We start from the raw sequence: 23,581 nt of genomic DNA, 5'->3' as shown, positions 1-23,581 counted from the left end.
GCAAGTAACACTTAACAGGAAGGGAGCTATGCCCCCCACTTGAGGACGAAGTATCTTTAGAAGATAGTTGGGATTCTTGTACATACATTTGTTTATGCTTCTCCCATTATTTACTTATTCAGTCATTGATTTATATCAGTTTGGACTCACATACATTTATGCTTTGAGTTATAATCCAATATTGTTTTATTTCTTACTCAACTTCTTCCCAGTTGTGGCCATTGGGAGCTCTTTCCATTGGTGCCTGCGTCCCATTGATGTGCTCCTAACATCGTGCTTGTTTTCCTTTCCTTGAGCCCTTCCTTATTTTAGAGCATTGCAATATGCTGCACACTCGTCTTGTATACTTCCTGCTCCAGTCCCAGAGTACACCATTTCTCCAAGAAGCCTTGTTCTCTTTTATTGGAGACTGGTATTATAAGCCAAGATCTGGGTGAGCCAAGGCGTGCTCATCGATATTGGAATGTCGTTCATTCGACACGCTCTCAGCTGATTGATAGAGCATAGAAATATATGCATGTATACTAGTTTGTATGTACAAACACACACACACATATTTATATACATTGGTCTATGAATAGTTCTCATAAAAGCATCTATTTCTATGTTAAGCCAAGTCCATATCGTTACCACATGGATAATTGTAGCCTCCACCCCTTGCACATGTGTAATCTCCCGCTCCAACGGGGAGAAACCTAATTCCCATCATCCACAATCTGTTTACTTAATCATTCACTTCCAGTACTATGTCTATCAGTTTCAGAACTCTTCATTGGTACTGTCACGGGAAACACCTTCAGCGTCCACAGTACAGCGAGCTTGTACAGTTACTTCTCCCTTGGAGATGGACGAGGCAGTGGGGGACCTTGGCTACTGTAACCCTGCTCTGACGTTGTCCCCTGCCTCCTGTGACACGTTATGTGACTGCTCCCTTCTCCTAGACGTTGTTACTTGACATCTGTATCTGTATGGCATTTTCTGCTTACTGCCCAGGCCGTTGCCTGCCTTCTGCTTCTATTTCTGCTGCTTCGATTTGTTGAATGGTGACTGGCTGGTTGACAGAGGATTGAGCACCTTCTCTTGGGTGTATGTTTCCTCATTTGGTCCTCACAGCAGCCTTGTGAAATAGGTATTATTAACCATATTGAACAGCTGAGGAAATAGAAGGATTCTCATTTTATTTTATAAAAATATTTCAGTGGTCTCTGTCAGGAGTTTTACCCCACTTGTAAGCTAGCAAGTTAGCCTGGCACAGTGTCACGGATGCTGACAGGAGATACGGGCCTCAGGACTTAGTTCCCCAGGCCACGGTAGGCAGCATGAGTAGAAGCCTACCTGGGTCTGGCAACACTTGCACAGGCAGTAATTTGTGTCAGGAGAGGAATTTGGCACTGAGGAAACACAAATCCATTTGGCAGGACAAAAAGCATCCCTGCCTTTTGCTCCAGAGGGACCTATCTCTGTGTTTCAGGGCTGGTGCGCTGTGCATGCATCTGTGAAAAGATAGCCTGGAACAAAGACAGTCGGTTCTTCTGCTTAGAAGGTGAATGGAAACTTTCCGTTCAGTTTTGCCCAGCTGCATCCTCACATTGGATTCACCTTCCCAGAGCACCACGCAGGTGCTCCCGCTGAAACATCTGCTTCTGTTACTCCCACGTTCAGAGCCTCTCCACACTCTTCAGGGTCTGTTAATTTCTATGGCATGGCAACGCCTTTGTGGCATTCATCACCTTTTGCCTTCTTGTATGTCTTCTGTTTCCTATACTATTAAACTGTAAAATTCTTGAGGATAGAGATGATATTTAATTTAATTAATTAATGTATTTATTTATTTTTGGAGATAGAGTCTCCCTCTGTTACCCAGGCTGGAGTGCAGTGGCACGATCCCAGCTCACTGCAACCTGCACCTCCCAGGTTCAAGCAATTCTCCTGCCTCAGCCTCCTGAGGAACTGGGATTACAGGCATGTGCCACCACACCCAGCTGATTTTGTATACTTAGTAGAGACGGGGTTTCACCATGTTAGCCAGGCTGATCTCAAACTCCTGACCTCAAGTGATCCTCCCACCTCAGTCTCCCAAAGTGCTGGGATTATAGGTTCGAGCCACTGCACCAGCCAGAGGTGATATTTTAAAAAGCATTCTAGTAGCTGATAATGTTTAGTATAATAGCTGTAGGTTTTTCAATAAATGTTAAATTGAATGGATGTTTTCAGTCTCCCTGAAAAAAATGAGAAATACATTTCTTAGGGCTTAAAATTTTGACTTCTGAATCACCTTTCCTAACGTATCATTTTATTAGAAGTTAGATTACTAGAAATGATCAGAGTCAACATGTCAATTACACATACACATGCACAGACATCTACATCTCACTCAAGTATGTAAAAGTACGGGCCCCTCTTACGAGGATCCCCACGGTTTACATACAGACCCTTCTGTTGAGGACCAACAGGTTCGTACGCACCCTGTGCAGTAACAGATCCAGTCCGCCGAGACAGCAGGTTTTGAAGCAGAGAAACAGTGTAATGATCACAGAGCGCTGAAGGAGATGGGAGGAGACCCGCAAATTCATCTCCTGGGGTTCTGGGCTGGAGTTTCTGAGAGGATCATGGAGGGTGAGGGGCTGGAAAATTGGAGTGGTGATTGGTTGGGGTAAGGAGCGTGAAATCATCAGGACGTGGAAACTTCATTTGCTGGTGAGTGAGCTCCTGTGGGACCCCTCAGACCAGCTGAGCCAGTAGTTTCATCAGTATGCAGGACCTGAAGGAATATCTCACAGGGAAAACTTAACATTTCATAACGTTCAAGTTGTTATTTATAGAGCAGTTAAGGGAAACTGTAATCTTGTAACAGGGTCTGCCTGCTTCTGGGGCAACAGGCAGCAAACAGCTCAGGAGAAGCAGGTCAGAGCAGCCAACCTAGTGATCAACGCTGAGTGTGCTGCATGCTCGGTTTACTGTTGCTTCTCCCCCTCCCTTCTTCCCTGATTAATAAAGCTTACAGGGATGGTTTAACTTCCTTCACGAGGCTTCCATTCTAGACTAGGAGACTGGTCATCTACATAAATAAAGAAGGTGAAAAATACAGACAGGATAGCCTGGGTTCCAGGTAAAGAGGAGAGTAAGGATGCCAGGAGCGCAGAGCCTAGAGGGACGGCCATGGCCTGGGTTGCCAGCCTTGGTTTTGTGATCGGGTCAAATAAATGGCGAGAACAGAGAAAGGCTTTCCTAGGAAGCGCCTGACCCGAGCAAGGACATGGGGAAAGGGAGGCCTGACCTCTGCTGGGTGTGATCAGCCCGTCTTATCAGTCACTGCAGTGGGTGGCTCCGGAGGGCAGCGAGGGGCGGTGGGGAGCCATTGCCTTTGGCATCACTCAGAGGTTGTCACCGGAAGTCTTTGAGCAGAGAAGCCTCCTGCTCCTATAGGCCACGTCCAAGCAGGAAACAGAGGGTGGCTCCAGTGGGAAATTTCCGATTATGGGGAATATTTATAAGGATGTGGGCAAGGGAAAATTCAGTAGCTGTAGGGCGTTGTCATCCTGGGCGTGAAGGGATAGGAGAGGGAGGAGTTATGGGAACCAAGAGAAAGGGGCGGGAGAAGGCCCTGTGGACAGTACAGCCATGGGGCTTCCCTGCGAAGCCACACGGCGTTTACTGTTTCTCTGGCTGGGAAGAGGTTCTTCACCGCCGGGGAGCTGGGGCACTGAGAAATCCACCCACACTTAGGAATGGGACATGGGGTCTGGTCTTTCTTGAACAAATGAAGTAAGGCCCCTGGTGGCTACATTATATCAGAAGAGCAGGTGTCTGAAAATACAGCTTATAATTGTAGCGATATAACATTTTACCTGGGTAAGAGTGGATTGCTCAGGACTGCTGGAGAAAGACGTAAGACATAGCCTTACATTTCCCAGTGATTCTGTGTGAACATTCTGAGCTTCTGTGTTGATTCATGTTTTTAAAAAGATTTTTTTTCTTTCTTCCTCTGTCCCTCCCTGTCTTCCTTCTTCTAATGTAAGTTCCCTTTCAGAGATAATTAGCATTGATAGTTTATAATGAATATAATTATTTTCTTTTTTTTTTTTTTTTCTTTTTTTGTTTTGTTTTTTTGAGACAGAGTTTTGCTCTTGTTGCCCAGGCTGGAGTGCAATGGCGAAATCTCGGCTCTCTGCAACCACTGCCTCCCGGGTTCAAGTGATTCTCCTGCCTCAGCCTCCTGAGCAGCTGGGATTACAGGCACCCACCACCACGCCTGGCTGATTTTTTTGTATTTTTGGAAGAGACGGGGTTTCTCCATGTTGGTCAGGCTGGTCTCGAACTCCTGACCTCAGGTGATCTGCCCGCCACAGCCTCCCAAAGTGCTGGGATTATAGGTGTGAGCCACCCTCCCAGCCTCAATACGATTATTTTATTTGTAAAACATAAACATGGGGGCCATTGTGTGTGCTCTTCTGAGCCTTGTTTTTGTTTTGTTTTGTCTTAGACCTAACAATAAAACCTGAAGGTAGTGCGTGTCAGCTTCACTGACTGCCCCACTTGCTCGTGGTCACACGTGTTCCGTCCTATGAGGGGTCATTGTTGATTTCACGTGATCTGTTGATGGGCATGTAAGTGCTTTCTAGACTCTTGCTAACCTTGTATGTACGTCTTTGGGACTAGACATGGAATTGCTAGTGTAGGGGTTCTTGGTTATTTAATTGGCCAGATAGTGCCAAATTGCCCTTTCAGTAAGTTGCTGTGATTCACCTTTTGCCCCAGGAGGTGTGAACACAGATGCCTGTTCTCTAAACCCTCACCAACATGGTGCGCCATCTTTTCTTCATTGCCAGTTTGGTGGGTAAAAAACGGTACCTCATTGTATAATTGTTGGTTTAAACTACTTTTGAGGGGCTTATTTCTGACTGCCTGGCCCTTTTGCAGGTGCATCGTCTGGGCACGGGCACCAAGAGGGCTTTCCCAGAGACTCTTCCCTCTGCTCCTGACCGTGTGACAGGAACAGCAGTCTTGGCCCAGTCTCTTCTGCTGTGACACACCACAGAGTTCACCTGGGCAGAGGCTTGCGGCAAATGGGAAGCTTCTTCCCATTCATTTAGTTAAAATCACGTCCTCCAATAATTTCTTATCTTATTTTCTGTTATCTTACTGGACTGATGGTTGGCCTTTAGTCTTCCCTGCCCCTCCCGCAGCCCTCCAGGGAACCCTACTCTCCCTGGGCCCCGGGATGCTGCTTTTGTGATGGCCACACCATCTCCTCATTTTCCTTGGGGTAAATTCATATATATATGTGTGTTCATATATATGTTGCTAGCATAAAGAATATATGTGTGTATAAACATATATATGTATTCATATATATGTTCCTAGCATAAAGAATACGTATGTGTATAAACATATATATATAGATAGATAGAGAGAGAGAGAGAGAGAGAGAAAGACAGAGAGAGAGAGACAGACAGTCTCACTCTGTGGTCCAGGCTGGAGTGCAGTGGCACAATCTTGGCTCACTGCAACCTCTGCCTCCCAGGGTCAAGTAATTCTTGTGCCTCAGCCACCTGAGTAGCTGGGATTACAGGTGGCCACCACCATGCCCAGCTAATTTTTATATTTTTAGTAGAGATGGAGTTTTGTCATATTGGCCAGGCTGGTCTCGAACTCCTGACCTCAAGTGATCTGCCTGCCTCGGCCTCCCAATGTGCTGGGATTTCAGGCATGAGCCACCGTGCTCGGCCCATATTTTTATTTTAATATGAACATACCTGTGCTCAGAATGATGATACAGCAATCTTAGAGACTGACTGAACCAAACTTACCTTTTAAATACCTCATACTTTAGTAGTTTCAAGTTTTCCATGACTATTCAGTGGACGATTGAAAGCTGTTTTGTAATTTTGTTACTGTTCTAAATATGTCAAGTGTTCTGTGCCAGCTTCCTCAGTCTTTTGTCAATGGGCATCATTGTATGTCTTCAATATATCTCCATTATCTTTTATTTACTGTTACACATTTTATGCACTTCAGTCTTCCATCTTATTCAATATTTTCATGCTTCTTTATTACCACATTCTTCTTCTACTTATAAAATTCTGTGTTCTTTCTTGCTTTTTTAATTAAAAAAATAAACTGTGGATTGAAGAGAGGTTGGTTAATGGGTACAAATACATAGTTAAATAGAAGAAATCAGACCTCATTTCTCATAGATCAGGAGGGTGACTGTAGTTAACATTAATTGATTGTATGTTTCAAAGAATAATTGTATGTTTCAGAGAATAATTCAAATGTTCCTAGCATAAAGAAAAGACAGATATTTAAGGTGATGGGTGTTCCAATTACCCTGTTTGATCTTTACACATTACTTGAATGTATCAAATTACCACATATACTCTGAAAATATGTACATCTGTTATGTATCAATAAAATAGTAATTAAAAAAGAAAACTGTGATTTTCTCCCATCTTCATCTTTTCTCTGTAGATTTTATAAGATGCAGGACAGGGTGATTGGTTTCCTCCTGGCTCTAGTTTTAAGAGGTTTCTTTAGATCACTGCTTTCTGAAGAGTCATTGGATTTGCTAGTTCCAGCCTTTGGAGTGTGAAGTATGTGTGAGTAGCCTCTTTCTTCTCCATCGTGAATTTCAGTGTCCCACTAGGCGCCACTGTAATGATGAGCTGAGCCATCCGATGGGTACTTCCTCCTGGTGGAAATGACCGATCTGATGTGCGCTTCCTCCTGGTGGAAATGAGGGATCCGACAGATGCTTCCTCCTGGTGGAAATGACCGATCTGATGTGTGCTTCCTCCTGGTGGGAATGAGGGATCCGACGGACGCCTCCTCCTGGTGGGATCGAGCGATCTGAAGGATGATTCCTCCTGGTGGAAATGAGTGGTCTGAGGATGCCTCCTCCTGGTGGAAATGAGGGATCCGACGGACGCCTCCTCCTGGTGGGAACGAGCGATCTGAAGGATGATTCCTCCTGGTGGAAATGAGTGGTCTGAGGATGCCTTCTCCTGGTGGGAATGAGGGATCCGGCGGATGATTTCTCCTGGTGGAAATGAGCGATCAGACCGATGTCTCCTCCTGGTGGAAAAGCCTGGAATGGAGATGAAAGGTCCCTTTTAATGAGCTTTAATATCTCATGGCTTTTATTCCTTTTTACTCTGCTTTGAAAGTAAAGGTTTGTTGGAACCTAGAAGACTGTGAACATTTCCTCCCATTTCTGTGTCACTTGGTCACTCTTCCCTCGTAGGCTGTGTGTATCTGTGTGTGTGTGTGTATCTGTGTGTGTATCTGTGTGTGTGTGTGTGTGTGTGCGTGCGTGGATGCATATCTGTGCCTGTGTATAGTGAGGGGTGCTGGTGAAGAAGTGGATGGAAGTGGGTCAGCCCCTCCTGCTGGGCTCAGGAGGGTGGAGGGGAGAGAAGCCCTTCCCACTCAGCTGGGACCCCAGAGAGCCTGTACCCCATTTCTCATCCTGATGTGGAGTAGCTGCATGACGGTGGCCCAGGAGCTGTGGTGAACTCTGCCCTTTGCCCTCACACTCGTGAGGCAACGCCAGCCCCAGAGACCTGCAGCACCTGCCCTCTTCTCCTTTTTCCTCTGCCCAGAGAAGCACCGAGTTCTCAGCAGCGACCCCTCCTGACACCCACCCCTGTGCTGCTCTCTTGCCCTCTCTCTGTGAGTGGGGTAGGGGCACTGGTGCAGGAGCCTCCTGGGGAGGGGCAGCAGGGAGTCTCTGGGGCGTCTGTAGTGGGCATGTGGGGGCGTGGGGAGGAGGAGGAAAGAAGGCCTGTGATGGAGGAGGGGCATCTCAGGCGTGAAGCAGCTGCTGGGCTGGCTGGGGTGAGGGCCGTGGCACGGCGTTAGTATTTTACTTCTAGTCAACGCAGCAATAGCAGCTCAAGTTGCAGTGAGAGACAGGTCCTGCTGATGTGCATGGTGTGCCCCCGGGGAATCCTCGCACCCCAGGTTTCTCCCTTTAAGTAAAAGGGGGCTCTCTTTTGGTTCCTTTTGCAATTGGATATTACTGGGAACTTTAAAAAAGGAAAGCAAGCTAAGTGTTTTATATTCTGAACTTGGAATGAATAATAACTAAAATGCCAGTCCCATGGGACAAAGTGGAATTTGTCATTTCACATTGCAGCTGAACGTATAATTGGCTTTAATTAATCTTTTTTTAATGAAGGATTTTTTAAAAAGTTTTGTTTCTCTTTACATCAATATAAAAACCTATCATGAACTTTTTCCCTGGAGAGACTGCCACCCCTGTCACTGCCTGTGCATGAAATCGGTGGAGGAGGCCAGCACCTTCCCTGCGTCTGCCCCTGTCAGGGATGCCAGTCCCCTCCTTGTGCTCCTGACTCACCCAGAGAAAATACTTTCTCTCAAAGATTTTTCTTTCGGAAACCACTTACAATCTTAGAATCAAATACTTAGGGGTATTCTTTATTTTGTTGTTGAAAGGAGTTTGGGTAGTTTCATGCGCCGAAGGTCGTGGTGGCTTTTGATAAATACAAGTTGTCCTGCAGGAAGCCGCTGACTGATGAGGGGTTTTTACTCCAACATTTATCCCATGGTTGCGTCAACTTTGTTAACGGTGCAGAATCAGTTAACAAATACACTCCACTTTTGTGTGGACGTTGTTTATAGAATTATTTTATGGAATGCACAAATCCAGCTTCAAGGTCATTTTAAAAAAAGTGGTTTGAAATAAAAATGAAATGATTCTGGCCCTGTTTAATCACCATTAAGCCCTTGAGCCGCAAGGTTGGTGCAGGGGAGGGGGTCCTGTTTGCTGAGGCGCTGGGCTTGCAAACAGGAGCCCTTCTTATGACGCCCTTCTTATGAGGTTGCCACAGACACTCAGATATCCAGTGACCTGGTCTTATTAGCTTCATTTTAGAGGTCAGGAAGCTGAGGCCCATATGGCTTATGTAGCTTGGTCTTGTTGCCAAAGCCAGACTGAGACAGAGAGGCAAACGCACATGGACACTGCCCAACCCCAGACACACCACAGCTCTGTGTCCCTACAGAGAGCGCAAAAAGGTAAGCCTTTATTACACTCCGAAACAGCAGTAAGCCATTTTCTTTTCTTGATTGACTTACAAATTGAAAAAAGAAATCAATAGACCTGCATTTTCTAAGCTTCAAAAGCTGGTAACTGTTTTTTCAGTTTAAATTTTGCTTTTAATTTCAATAGCTTTTGGGGGTACAAGTGGTTTGGGTACATGGATGAATTATATAGTAGTGGATTCTGAGATTTCAGTGCACCTGTCACCTGAGGAGTGTACATTGTACCCAATATGTAATTTTTTATGTCACACCTCCCTCTCACCCTCCCCACTCTGAATCTCCACAATCCATTATATCACTCTGTATGCCCTTGCATACTCAAGCTTAGCTCCCACTTATAAGTGAGAACATGTGGTATTTAGTTTTCCATTCCTGAGTTACTTCACTTAGAATAATGGCCTCCAGCTCCATCCAGGTAGCTGCAAAAGATGTTTTTGGTTTTTTTATGGCTAAGTGGTATTCCATGGTGTATATATAGCACATTTTCTTTATCACTCAGTGGTTAGTGGGCACTTAGGTTGGTTCCATATCTTTGCAGTTGTGAATTGTGCTGCCATAAACATGCATGTACAGGTATCTTTTTCATATGGTGACTTCTTTGCCTTTGGGTAAACACTCAGTAGTGGGATTGCTGGATCAAACGGTAGACCTACTTCTAGTTCTCTAAGGAATCTCTACATAGTTTTCCATAGAGGTTGTACTAATTTACATTCCCACAGCAGGGTAAAAGCGTTCCTTTTACATGACATCCACACCAACATCTGTTGTTTTTTGACTTTTTAATAGTGGCCATTTTTGCAAGAGTAAGATGGCATCTCATTGTGGTTTTGATTTGCATTTCCCTCATCATTAGTAATGTTGGCATTTTTTCATATGTTTGTTGGCCATTTGTATATCTTATTCTGAGAATTCTCTATTAATGTCCTTTTGTCCACTTTCTGATGGGATTATTTGCTTTTTTTCTTGCAGATTTGTTTTTTCCCTATAGATTCTGGATACTAGTCCTTTGTCGGATGCATAGTTTGCAAATATTTTCTCCCACTCTGTGGGTTGTCTGATTATTATTATTAAGCTTTTTAACTTAATTAGGTTCCATTTATTTACTTTCATTTTTGTCGCATTTACTTTTGGGGTCTTAGTCATGAATTCTCTGCCCAGGCCGGTGTCCAGAAGAGCTTTCCCAAGGTTATCTTCTAGAATGTTTGTGATTTCAGGTCTTAGATTTAAATCTTGGATCCATCTTGAGTTGATTTTTGTACTGGGGAGAGATACAGATACAGTTTCATTCCTCTTCATCTGGCCAGTTTTCCCGGTGTCATTTAGTAAACAGGGTGTCCTTTTCCCAATTTATGTTTCTGTTTGCTTTGTCACAGATCAGTTGGCTACAAGTATTTGGCTTTGTTTCTGACTTTCATTGGTCTATGTGCCTGCTTTTATACCATTACCAGGCTGTGTTGGTAACTATAGCCTTGTAGCATAATTTGAAGTCCAATAACGTGATGTCTCAAGATTTGTTCTTTTTGCTTAAGTTTGCTTTATCTATTCAGGCTCTTTTTTTTTTTTTTTTTTTTTTTTTGGTAGCACATGGATTTTAGGATTTTAAAAAATTCTATAAAAAATGATGTTCACATTTTGATGGGAATTTCATTGAATCTGTAGATTGCTTTGGGCAGTGTGGTCATTTTCACAATATTGATTCTTCCCATCCATGAGCATGGGATGTATTTCCGTTTGTTTGTGTCATCTGTGATTTCTTTCAGCAGTGTTTTGTAGTTTTCCTTACAGAGATCTTTGACCTCCTTGGTTAAATATATTCCTAGGTATTTTATTTTATGTTTTGCAGCTATTGTAAAAGGAGCTGAGTTCTTGATTTGATTCTTAGCTTGGTCGTTATTGGTGTATAGCAGCTACTGATTTCTATACATTGAGTTTGTAACCTGAGACTTTATTGAAAGTTTATCATATCTGGGAGTCTTTTGGAGGAGTCTTTAGGGTTTTCTAGGTATACTATCATATCTTCGGCAAACAGTGATAGTTTGGCTTTCTCTTTTCCGACTTAGATACCCTTTCTTTCTTTCTTTCTCTTGCCTGATTGCTCTGGCTATTACTTCCAATACTGTTGAATAGGAGCGTTGAGAGAGAGCATCCTTGTCTTGCTCCAGTTCTCAGGAGGAATGCTTTCAACTTTTCCCCATTCAGTATGATGTTGGCTATGGGTTTGTCATATATCACTTTTATTAATTTACGTCCCTTCTGTGCCTAGTTTGTTGACGATTTTTATCATAAAGGGATGCTGAATTTTATCAAATGAGAAGCTGATAACTTTTTAAATTAGAATAGTTCTTCTAAAATGGGAAGCAATAAAAGAGGAAAGAATGCCAGTGTCCCAAACGGTAAGATTCAGCATTGTCCAAAATGGAGGTAACTGCAGAAAGTGAAGGAATCTGGGAAACAAGCACACAGGAAGAAGCCCACAAGGGCAAGAGGAAGTTCTTTGAGGCAGGAGAGGGGACTGAGGGGGAGGAGTTGCAAGGTTGGGGAGCCTTTGGGGGCTGCAGTGAGCTCATGGTGTGGAGGACACTGGCTGGATGCCCCTGGAGGTAATGTCAAAAGACAGAGGGCAGACAACAGGGAGGTGAAGAGGGAGAATGGTGGCATACCCCAGAGTCCCATCTGTTCAGTCATGGGGAGGGCGTCTAGAAGAGGCGGGAGCAGGACAGCTGTTGTCCTGGGATGTGGCCAGCACGTAGGCCAGCCTAAGCTTGTGATAATCCCATGGGGATCCCATGAGAAGCTCCTCACTGTTCCTCACCAAACCCAGCTCCAGCTTCTTCCTTGATGCCCAGCCTGCATTCCTCAGACCCCGGCTCCCTGCTGCCCTTGTGCCAAGTGCGCGGTGCCCCCTGCCCATCCTTCATAGCCTGCCCTCCCCTTTTCTGTCAATTCGGGTACGTTTTTCTAAATATCCAGGCTGGAAACCTCCGAGTCATAGAATGTCAGTGCAGCGCTTAAGTGTAGAGATTGTTCCCCCACCTTCTCTCCACCCCATGCATGGTTTTAAAATTTCTGCCATGTGGTTCCAGCTTCTACGAAAGCCCATTCCATCTTGAGACAGTTGTGTGGTGGGACAGTTTCTCTTTATAAGGAAGTGAATCATGCCTCCCAGAGGTCCTCCCTGCCTCTGCTCCCCGACCCAGCACCCAGGTCCCAGTTCATTACTTTCAGCCAAAGGGAAGGAGGTTGCGACGTCTGCCCCATGGCCAGCTCAGGCTCCCTGAGCATTACTTCCCCAGCTTAAAATCCTCCGATTGTTCTAGGCGTTCACACCTTTGCCCAGCTGTGCTGCGCACGTGGGAGTTCTTCCACTTCCTCCCACAAATGTGGGCTTGCTGGAGCAAACGTTTCTCCCTCTTTTACACCCTGTTGTCTTATTCCTGAAGCGTAACTCTGCATTTACCCCCACATAGAGTAGAGACTGGGATGCCCTCTGGGGCCACCACCTCAATGACTTGCCTTCCTCAATAGTCATCACCACCTGGAAAGGCACCTGTGTCTGCAACAGATGGACACACACACTTGCACACACACACTTGCACACACACAGGCATGTGTGAAGTCATGGAGAAAGCAGTGCTGTCAGTAAACACGCAGGGGAGAAGATCCCTCCAGCCCTGCCCTCGGGGAGCTGATGGGTCAGCCTCCTGTGGACAGCAGGTGCCTCTGGGTCCAGGGAGAACCTTGCTTTATGTCTTAATACCCAGGTTATGTAACCAGATTAAAGAAGCATTTGAAAACTTTGCTCTAGAGAGCTTTTCAGTAAGTTTGATGGCATGACTGATTTTCCTTCCTGAGAATTTCTTCTTTTTTTTATGGGAGAGCAGATTATTTTTAAAGTCCATTTTCTTCGGAAGAGTGAAAAAGGCCAAGCAATAAATCCACAGCTGTGCAACCTACTTCAGTGCAAGTCTCTAGGCCATAATTTCTTAGCCTCCGTCAAGCAGAGGAGCATGTGACGCCTCCATCTGCCCCAGTGAAGGGAGCATGGGTTGTCTGAGGAGGGGACGAAGGCGCCTTCCCTGACGTGTGTGGATGACACCAACGCAGAGGCACTCATTATTCTTCGTGCCTGTCTTGACTTAGCTCTGAAGACACGGGGAAGCTGAGGACACACTGGGCAAAGGGAGAAGTCACATAGCAGCAGTGACTGGCCACAGCTCCACAGCACCGGCACCCAGAGTGGTCAGTAGACTCCCCCAGCTGCCCTGTGGTCTGAGAGAAGTGAGGGCAGTCAGTGGGGAGTGGGGGTGAGGCTGGGGGAGCCCGGGGGAAAGACCCTTGGCTTGAGTGGGGAGACAGTGAGAAGTCTGGACGTTTCCTTGGTGTTACAGGACGCCATCAGAAGGGCTTAGAGGGTGTGAGGCAGTCTGTTCTCCCTGGTAAGCATCACCCAGGACGCTCCACGGATGGGTAGAGGGCTTCCCCAGAGGTGGGCCGGGGTGACTAGGTCAGGAATGCTGGCGGGTAGACAGGGGAGGCAGGACCTTGGGACAGTGTCCAGGTCTGGCTCGGGCCATGCCATGAGGGGTGTGGGCAGGAGCCCCGGCTAGAATGCCAGAGTGAAGAGACTGAGGGGCTGACCAGTGGGAGAGATGGGCAGTGAGGCTCGGCCACGTGGCCACCTCCCACCCAGGCCTCTCTCACCATCTGCCAGCTGTTATTAAGGTGGCCACGGTCCTCTCTGCAGTCTGGGCCACCAGTGAAGTGGAGCTGGTTTCTTATTTTCCCTGTAAAAAACCCTCTTCCCACAGGGCCGCCTTTTTGACACCTCTTTTTTATTGAGAATCATAACCGTGTGTGCCAGGTAGACGCATCCCTGCCGGGAGGGACAGGCTGAGGCGTAGGAGAGCGCACAGTGGGCACAGGAAGCCAGGGGCACGGGTGGAGCGGGGCACTAGGGAAGAGCCCTCCTTGTGTTGCACGAGCTCTGGGATCTTCTGCCCCGACCCTTCTCCACTGGGAACGCAGCCGAGGAGCAGGGCCGGGGCGTTACGCATGCTCACGTCTGAATTCCGTTGCTTTCTCCCTAAGCTTGTCCACGCTTCTCACAGTACGTTCCTTTTCGGTAGGAAGACCAGTTTTTCATCTTGTGCACTTTAGACATCCGTGAACCACAGCGCAAACCTGGCTGTCAGGCTCCGTTTAACAGTTGGAAATCTTAAAGCACCATGAAAAACAACTATTTTCTCTCTAGAAAGTTCCACTTCTTTTTAGTGTAAGCCTAGGATTGTACACAACTTATGTTGGAAACAGAAGCTGGAAGTCAGCCCTCTGCTCCCAGCTGGACTTCCCCACCCAGGGAGGGTGGAGCACCAGAAGAGCCCTCGCCTTCCCAACAGCCAGCATGCGGCTGGTGCCATTAGCCAGGCACTGGCATCTTCTAAAGTTCATCTTTTTAGAAAGTATTATTTAAACAGTCTCCTCAGGGCCTGACAAACCTGCACTGTAACTCCGCGGTGGTGTCCGGGCTCGGCCATTCAGCCTGGAGACGAGTGGAGGCTGGGGCGCGCTTCGTTCTGGAGAGCCAGGTTCCCCCGCCCTGTAGCCTTTGAATCCCATGCCCTGGGTGTGTGGGGGCCTCGCTCTGGCTGCCCCCCCGCCTGGGTCTCCTGGGCACTCCCGAAGCCTGCATTCCCATCTGGATGTGGAGAGCGTGGAGGGTCTTCTCCAGGCAGCGCTCACTGTGCACTTCCAGCTCTGCGCACCTCCATGGCACGTCCAGGGCTCCCCTGCCACCCTCATTTCTGTTCTCGTCCTAGCCCAGGGCATCTGCCAGCGGCCGGCTCCAGCTCCACCGCTCGCAGGCGGACCCTGGACGTGCCATGGGTCCTCCTCCCCTCCCGCCCCTGCCCGGGCAGCGGCCCCCTCCGGGCCGGCAGCTCCATGCGCTCCCAGGGCCCCGCGCTGGGGTTAGTGCGATGCCGTAGCCGCCTGGAGGTTCGGGGTTGGTTTGCGTTTTACACCCGCCCCCGCGGTGTGCAGCCGTCTGCCTGCTGCGTCCCAGCGAAGCATCTGGAACACGAACTCTGTCCCAACGAAGCATCTGGAACACGAGCCGCTTCTCCTGTAGCTGCCTCGCAGCCGGCCCAGGCCTCCTTCGCGGTTCCCAGCCTGGGGGAGCAGCCCTTCAGGCTTATCGCCCCAGGTTCACGGCCCACGCTGTGTTTTCAACATGAAATCGTAAAGCCAACAGCTCTGCATTGCTTCGCGTGGCGTCTCCATCGAACCGTCACCTGCTCCAGGCCGGGGTGGACGCGGCCGCGCTGGGGCTCTGCGGGTGGGGCCCACTCCCCGGCTCCCACACCCCGTCCCCGGCTCCCACACACCCTCCCCGGCTCCCACACACCCTCCCCGGCTCCCACACACCCTCCCCGGCTCCCACATCCCGTCCCCGGCTCCCACACCCCGTCCCCGGCTCCCACACACCCTCCCCGGCTCCCACACACCCTTCCCGGCTCCCACACACCCCCTCCCCGGCTCCACACACCCCCTCCCCGGCTCCCACACACCCCCTCCCCGGCTCACACACACCCTCCCCGGCTCACACACCCCCTCCCCGGCTCCACACACCCCCGTCCCAGCTGCCACACCCCCTCCCCGGCTCCCACACACCCCCTCCCCGACTACACACACCCCCGTCCCGGCTCCACACACCCCCTCCCCGGCTCCCACACACCCTCCCCGGCTCCCACACACCCCCTCCCCGGCTCACACACCCCCTCCCCGGCTCACACACCCCCTCCCCGGCTCACACACCCCCTCCCCGGCTCCCACACCCCCTCCCCGGCTCCCACACACCCCCTCCCCGGCTCCACACACCCCCTCCCCGGCTCCCACACACCCCCTCCCCGGCTCCCACACACCCCCTCCCCGGCTCCACACCCCCTCCCCGGCTCCACACACCCCCTCCCCGGCTCCCACACACCCTCCCCGGCTCCCACACACCCTCCCCGGCTCCCACACACCCCCTCCCCGGCTCACACACCCCCTCCCCGGCTCACACACCCCCTCCCCGGCTCCCACACCCCCTCCCCGGCTCCCACACACCCCCTCCCCGGCTCCCACACACCCCCTCCCCGGCTCCCACACACCCCCTCCCCGGCTCCACACACCCCCTCCCCGGCTCACACACACCCTCCCCGGCTCACACACCCCCTCCCCGGCTCCACACACCCCCGTCCCAGCTGCCACACCCCCTCCCCGGCTCCCACACACCCCCTCCCCGGCTCCACACACACCCTCCCCGGCTCCCACACACCCTCCCCGGCTCCACACACCCCCGTCCCAGCTGCCACACCCCCTCCCCGGCTCCCACACACCCCCTCCCCGGCTCCACACACCCCCTCCCCGGCTCCCACACACCCTCCCCGGCTCCCACACACCCTTCCCGGCTCCCACACACCCCCTCCCCGGCTCACACACCCCCTTCCCGGCTCACACACCCCCTCCCCGGCTCCCACACCCCCTCCCCGGCTCCCACACACCCCCTCCCCGGCTCCCACACCCCCTCCCCGGCTCCCACACACCCCCTCCCCGGCTCCACACACCCCCTCCCCGGCTCCCACACACCCCCTCCCCGGCTCCACACACCCTCCCCGGCTCCACACACCCCCTCCCCGGCTCCCACACACCCTCCCCGGCTCCCACACACCCTCCCCGGCTCCCACACACCCCCTCCCCGGCTCACACACCCCCTCCCCGGCTCACACACCCCCTCCCCGGCTCCCACACACCCCCTCCCCGGCTCCACACACCCCCTCCCCGGCTCCCACACACCCCCTCCCCGGCTCCCACACACCCCCTCCCCGGCTCCACACACCCCCTCCCCGGCTCACACACACCCTCCCCGGCTCCCACACCCCCTCCCCGGCTCCACACACCCCCTCCCCGGCTCCACACACCCCCTCCCCGGCTCACACACACCCTCCCCGGCTCCACACACACCCTCCCCGGCTCCACACACACCCTCCCCGGCTCCCACACACCCTCCCCGGCTCCACACACACCCTCCCCGGCTCCCACACACCCTCCCCGGCTCACACACACCCTCCCCGGCTCCACACACCCCCTCCCCGGCTCACACACCCCCTCCCCGGCTCCACACACCCCCTCCCCGGCTCCCACACACCCTCCCCGGCTCCCACACCCCCTCCCCGGCTCCCACATACCCCCTCCCCGGCTCCCACATACCCCCTCCCCGGCTCCCACACACCCCCTCCCCGGCTCACACACCCCCTCCCCGGCTCCACACACCCCCTCCCCGGCTCACACACCCCCTCCCCGGCTCACACACCCCCTCCCCGGCTCACACACCCCCTCCCCGGCTCACACACTCCCTCCCCGGCTCACACACACCCTCCCCGGCTCCCACACACCCTCCCCGGCTCCCACACACCCCGTCCCCGGCTCCCACACACCCTTCCCGGCTCCCACACACCCCGTCCCCGGCTCCCACACACCCCGTCCCCGGCTCCCACACACCCCGTCCCCGGCTCCCACACACCCTCCCCGGCTCCCACACACCCTCCCCGGCTCCCACACACCCTCCCCGGCTCCCACACACCCTCCCCGGCTCCCACACACCCCCGTCCCGGCTCCCACACACCCCCGTCCCAGCTGCCACACACCCTCCCCGGCTCCCACACCCCGTCCCCGGCTCCCACACCCCGTCCCCGGCTCCCACACCCCCTCCCCGGCTCCCACACACCCCCTCCCCGGCTCCCACACACCCCCTCCCCGGCTCCCACACACCCCCTCCCCGGCTCCCACACCCCCTCCCCGGCTCCCACACACCCTCCCCGGCTCCACACACCCCCGTCCCAGCTGCCACACACCCTCCCCGGCTCCCACACACCCTTCCCGGCTCCCACACACCCTCCCCGGCTCCACACACACCCTTCCCGGCTCCCACACACCCTCGTCCCCGGCTCCCACACACCCTTCCCGGCTCCCACACACCCTCCCCGGCTCCCACACACCCTCCCCGGCTCCCACACACCCTCCCCGGCTCCACACACCCCCGTCCCGGCTGCCACACACCCTCCCCGGCTCCCACACACCCTTCCCGGCTCCCACACACCCTCCCCGGCTCCACACACCCCCTCCCCGGCTCCCACACACCCTTCCCGGCTCCCACACACCCTTCCCGGCTCCCCCACACCCTCCCCGGCTCCACACACACCCTTCCCGGCTCCCACACACCCTCGTCCCCGGCTCCCACACACCCTTCCCGGCTCCCACACACCCTCCCCGGCTCCCACACACCCTCCCCGGCTCCCACACACCCTCCCCGGCTCCCACACACCCTCCCCGGCTCCCACACACCCTCCCCGGCTCCACACACCCCCGTCCCGGCTCCCACACACCCTCCCCGGCTCCACACACCCCCGTCCCGGCTGCCACACACCCTCCCCGGCTCCCACACCCCGTCCCCGGCTCCCACACACCCTCCCCGGCTCCACACACCCCGTCCCCGGCTCCCACACCCCGTCCCCGGCTCCCACACACCCCCTCCCCGGCTCCCACACCCCCTCCCCGGCTCCCACACCCCATCCCCGGCTCCCACACCCCATCCCCGGCTCCACACACCCTGTCCCCGGCTCCCACACCCTGTCCCCGGCTCCCACACACCCTCCCCGGCTCCCGCACCCTGTCCCCGGCTCCCGCACCCTGTCCCCGGCTCCCGCACACCCTCCTGCTGCCTCCCATCCTGTTCGCCTGTTCCAGGGCAGGCCTCCCCTGCAGGTGCTTCTCGGTGGCGTTGAGGACAAGCACAGTTAGATCACCCGCCGCGCAGCTGGGTGGTTCGTGGCCGTGGCCGGCCCGCGGGGTCTGCCGTGGGGGAGGAGAAGGGAGCCCGGTGCTGGGAAAATACGACGACTGGAGGAAGGAACGGGTGGATGAGCGCACGCCTCTCCTAAGGAACAGACCTGCCTCGCGCCAGGACTGGGGGCTCCAGGACTCCGTGGTCCCCAGGCCGCCGGTGGCTGGTCCCTCCCGGCCAAGGGAGGGAGGGGCGCCCCGGCCTCTTTTCAGCCTCTTTCCCGGGCGCCTCCCATTCTCCGGACTCCAGTTTACTTACCCAGAAAAGAAGAGAAACCAGATGGTTTCTGAAGTCCGTTGTGGTGCTAGCATTTTATGCTTCTATTTTTGTCAGAGCCCCTTAGGAAATAAAACTATAGTGTAAATAATGAAAAAAAAAAAAGAGCATTCTATGTGCAAGTGCTTCGGGCAATTCCCTTTTTATACTCCTAGGAAATGATTCTATTTCCATCCACGTGAAATTGGGCCATTCTGTCTTTCTACTTCACAAACTCAAACTGGGCAACTTTTTCCCTTTGAATTTCAAGAAGACAAGTGCAAAGAACCCAATACTCAAAACATGGTTAATTTTGCCTGCCTTGTGTATAAATGTTGCTTAGGGGCCATCCTGTTAAGATTCACAATCAGTGAGCAAAATATCAATGTTTATTTTTCAAGGCACTTCATAGTAGGCAAGGGTAGAGCGCCGCAATTTGCTGTTCTAACAATTCCTCAGTGAAAATTGTACTAGTGGTTTGTTAGAAATTTTTTTTTCAGAATGAACCCAGAAATTCTTTTGGTGTGGTTTTTCACACTTTACTATATTCTGCCATAGTCTCTTTTTATTTTTTTTTAACCAGTCTTGTTGAGATACAATTGACATACAATAAATTACAAATATTTAAAGTGTAAAATTTAATAAGTTTTCACATATGTACCCTTGTGAAATCATCACCACAATCCAATAGCTAACATACCCATCACACTTCTACCCAGTGGAATGAGTGGATGAAATGGTGTGTATTTAAATTTTAAAGAAATTGCCCTACTATTTCCCACATGGTTATGGCATTTTTCCTTCCCGCCCGCAGTGTATGAGAATTCTCATTTCTCTACGTCTTTGTCAACATGTGTTACTGTGTCTTATTTGTTATACTCATTATAGTGAGTGTGAGTGCTATCTCATTGTTTTTTAATTGTGGTAAAATACATATAAGGTTTACCATTTTGACTATTTTGCATGTGCAGTTCAGTGGCATTAAGTACATTCATATTCTTATGCAACCATCTCTACCATCCATCTTCAAAACTCTTTTCATCTTGCAAAACTGAAAGCCTGTACCCCTTAAACATGAACTCCCTATTTAGCCCTTGTGCTAGATCCTGATAACCACCATTCCATTCTGTCTCTATGAGCTTGACTACCGGGTACCTCGTATAAATGGAATCATATAGTATTTGTCATTTCGTGATGGGCTTATTTCAGTCAGCAGCATGTCCTCAAGGCTCATCCACGTGGTAGCACGTGTGAGAATTTCTTTTTAAGGTTGAAGCATATTCCATTGTGTAGATATACCGCAATTTATCTATTTATCTGTCAACGGATACTGGAGTTCTTCCACCTTTTGGCTATTTTGAATGATGCTGCTATGAACATGAGTGTACAAATAACTCTTCAAGACGTGTTTTTAATTCTTTGGGTATATATGCCGACGTGGGGTTGCTGGATTATATTGTCTCATTGTAGTTTAAACTTACGGTTTCCTGCTGACTAATGATGTTGGGCATCTTTTTATGTGCGTATTTTCCGTTTGTATTTCTCATTTGGTAAAGCGTCTTGTTCAAATATGTTCCCAATTTTTGAGTTTTGTTTGTTATTATTGAATTGTCAGAATTCTTTAGATGCTCTAGGTGCAAATCCTTTGTAAGATAGATACTTTGCAAATATCTTTTCCTAGCCTGTGGCTTGTCTGTTCATTCTTTTTAACAGTGTCTTTTGAGGAGGAGAGGTATTTAACTTTGATGAAGTCCATTTAATCCACTTGTTTTTCATGTATTGTGTTTTTTAGTGTTGTACCTAAGCAACCTGGGGTCAAAAAGATTTTCTTCTGTGTTTTCTTTTATACATTTTAGAGTTCTAGGTTTTGCATTGAGGTCTGTGATCCCTCTTGAGTTAACTTTTGTATATGCTGTGAAGTATGGATTCAGGTTTATTTTGGGTGTGGGAGGGGTATTTGGGTGTCCAGTTGTTCCAGTAGCATTTGTAGAAAATGAATCTTTTTGCTGCTGGATCTCCTTTGCATCTTTGTGGAAAAAAAAAAATCAGTTGTGTATGTGAGTTTATTTCCAAACTCTTATTTGGCCTATATTTACACTGTTTTATTACTGCAGCTTTATAATGATTATTAAAAGCAGGCAGTGTCAGTTCTTTATATTTGTTCTTTCAGGGTTTTTTTGGGGTGTTGTTTGGCTATTCTGGGGTCTCTGCATTTCCATATGAATTTTAAAATCAGTTTGTTAATATCTACAAGTAGCTTGCTGTGATTTTATTGGGATTTATTTGAATCTGTAGAACAACTTGGGGAGAATTAGCTGCTTGACACTAGTAAGTCCTCCTGCCATGATCAAGGTATAGCTCTCCATTTTTTTAGTCTTTTATTTCTTTCAGCAATATTGTATTGTTTTCAGTGTACAAGCCTTTCACATATTTTGTCAACTTTGTTTTTAAGTATTTTATATTTTGATGGTATTATAAAAGTTATTTTTAAAAATTCCAATTTCTGATCTTCATTGCTATTATATAGAAATATAATAGATATATATGAATGGATCTTATATCTGGTGGCCTTACTAAACTTACTAGTTCTAGTAGTCTTTTTGTAGATTACATCAAATTTAGTTTATAGCTAAATAGAGATTTCTTTCATTCTTTCCAATCTATATGTCATTACTTTTTTTCTTGCCTAATTGCATTGGTTATACTTTCCAGTAAAATGCATTGGCCATTTACCTCCAATAAAATGTTTAATAGAAATGATGAGAGTGGATCTCTTGTCTTATTCCTGATGTTAGCCAGGAAGCACAAACACTCTCACCGTTAAATATGATGTAACTGTGTGTGGGTGTGTGTGTGCACACACGCATTTTAGATATTCTTCTTCAAGTTAAGAAATTACTTGTTTATTCCTGGTGTGCAGAGTTTTTTTTATTATGAATGAGTGTTGAGTTTTTCAAGTGCCTTCGCTCTATTAAAAAAATATATATATTTTAGTTTGTTAACGTAGGTAACATTAGGTAACACTGGTAACGTAGGTAACGTAGGTAACATTGATTGCCTGTTAGGTGTTAAATCATCCTGCGTTTCTGGATAAACTTCACTTGATCATGATGTATTGTTATCCTTCTTTGAGATATAGTCTCACTCTGTTGCCAGGCTGAAGTGCAGTGGCATGATCTTGGCTCACTGCAACCTCTGCCTCCTGGCTTCAAGGGAATCTCCTGCTTCATCCTCCCAAGTAGCTGGGACTACAGGTGCCCGCCACCACACCCAGCTAATTTTTGTATTTTTAGTAGAGACAGGGTTTCACCATGTTGGCCGGGATGGTCTTGATCTCTTGACCTTGTAATCTGCCCACCTCAGCCTCCCAAAGTGCTGGTGAGCCACCGCGCCCAGCATATTGCTATTCTTCTAATATATTCTTGGATTAGATTTGCTAAAGTTTTAAAAATATGTTTTACAACTATGTTTATAAGAGATTGTCCTGTAGTTTCCTTTTCTTTTAATGTCTTTGGTTTTCATAGTAGGGTAATTATGAGCTCATTTAATGAGTTGGGAAGGATTCTCTTTTATTCAGTTTTTAGGAAGAGTTTGTGTAGAATTACTATAATTTCAACCTTATATGTTTGGTACAGTTCACCAGTCAAACCCTGAGGTCTGGGGTTTTCCCTTGTGGGAAGGTTTTGCATTATGATTTCAAACAACATTTTTGTTTGAGGCAGGGTCTCGTTCTGTTGCCTAGGCTGGAGCGCGGTGATGCAGTCTTGGTTCACTGCAGCCTGAACCTCCCAGGTTTAAGCAATCTTCCCACTTCAGCCTCCTGAGTAGCTGAGACTACAGGTACGTTACCACCACACCTGGCTAATTTTTTTTTTTTGGGGTAGAGATAGGGTTTTACCATGTTGCCCAGGCTGGTCTTGAACCCTTGGGTTCAAGCAATCTGTCCACCTCGGCCTCCCAAAGTGCTGAGATTACAGATGTGAGCCACCATGCCTGGCCTCAATTTCTTAAATAGTAACAGGGTTATTCCTGTTATCTCTTTGTTCTTGGGTGAACTTTGATGATTTGTGTCTTCAAGGAATTTGTTCATTGTATGTGCTGTCACATTTGTTCACATGAAATAGTTCATATTATTTACTTATCATCCTTTTAATATCTGTACAGTCTGTAGTACTGCTACCTCTCTCATTCCTGATGTTGATAATTTGTGTCTTCTATATTTTTTTCTGATCAGTCTTGATAGATGTTTATCAATTTTATTGATTTTCTGAAAACAAATGCCTTCGATTTCATTCTCTGTGTTTTCTGTTTTTTTTTTATTTCATTGATTTCTCCTTTGATCTTGTTATTTTCTTTTTTCTGCTTACTTTTTTTTTTCTC

At 49.5% G+C, this 23,581-nt stretch overlaps 1 protein-coding gene across 8 annotated transcripts in view; it reads left to right on the top strand.

Moving 5' to 3' along the window:
* LOC105497437 (OCA2 melanosomal transmembrane protein) overlaps positions 1–23,581 on the top strand; it is a 387,654-nt gene that overhangs the window by 272,424 nt on the left and 91,649 nt on the right. Inside the window, exon 24 of one of the 8 annotated variants that reach the window (XM_071067308.1) lies at positions 22,944–23,041. The exons of 6 other annotated variants lie outside the window; for them this stretch is intronic. In XM_071067308.1, coding sequence (XP_070923409.1) covers positions 22,944–23,025 — 82 coding nt within the window. In that variant the 3' untranslated portion in view covers positions 23,026–23,041. Of the gene's footprint in view, positions 1–4,920; positions 5,306–22,943; positions 23,042–23,581 lie in introns of those variants that run through there. One more of the 8 variants, XM_071067309.1, reaches the window with a different exon arrangement.

The sequence above is a fragment of the Macaca nemestrina genome, chromosome 7, assembly GCF_043159975.1.
Source record: "Macaca nemestrina isolate mMacNem1 chromosome 7, mMacNem.hap1, whole genome shotgun sequence".
Lineage (NCBI taxonomy): Eukaryota > Metazoa > Chordata > Mammalia > Primates > Cercopithecidae > Macaca > Macaca nemestrina.
The sequence above is the reverse complement of the archived record's forward strand: the minus strand, read 5'-3'. Positions and strand labels throughout refer to the sequence as shown.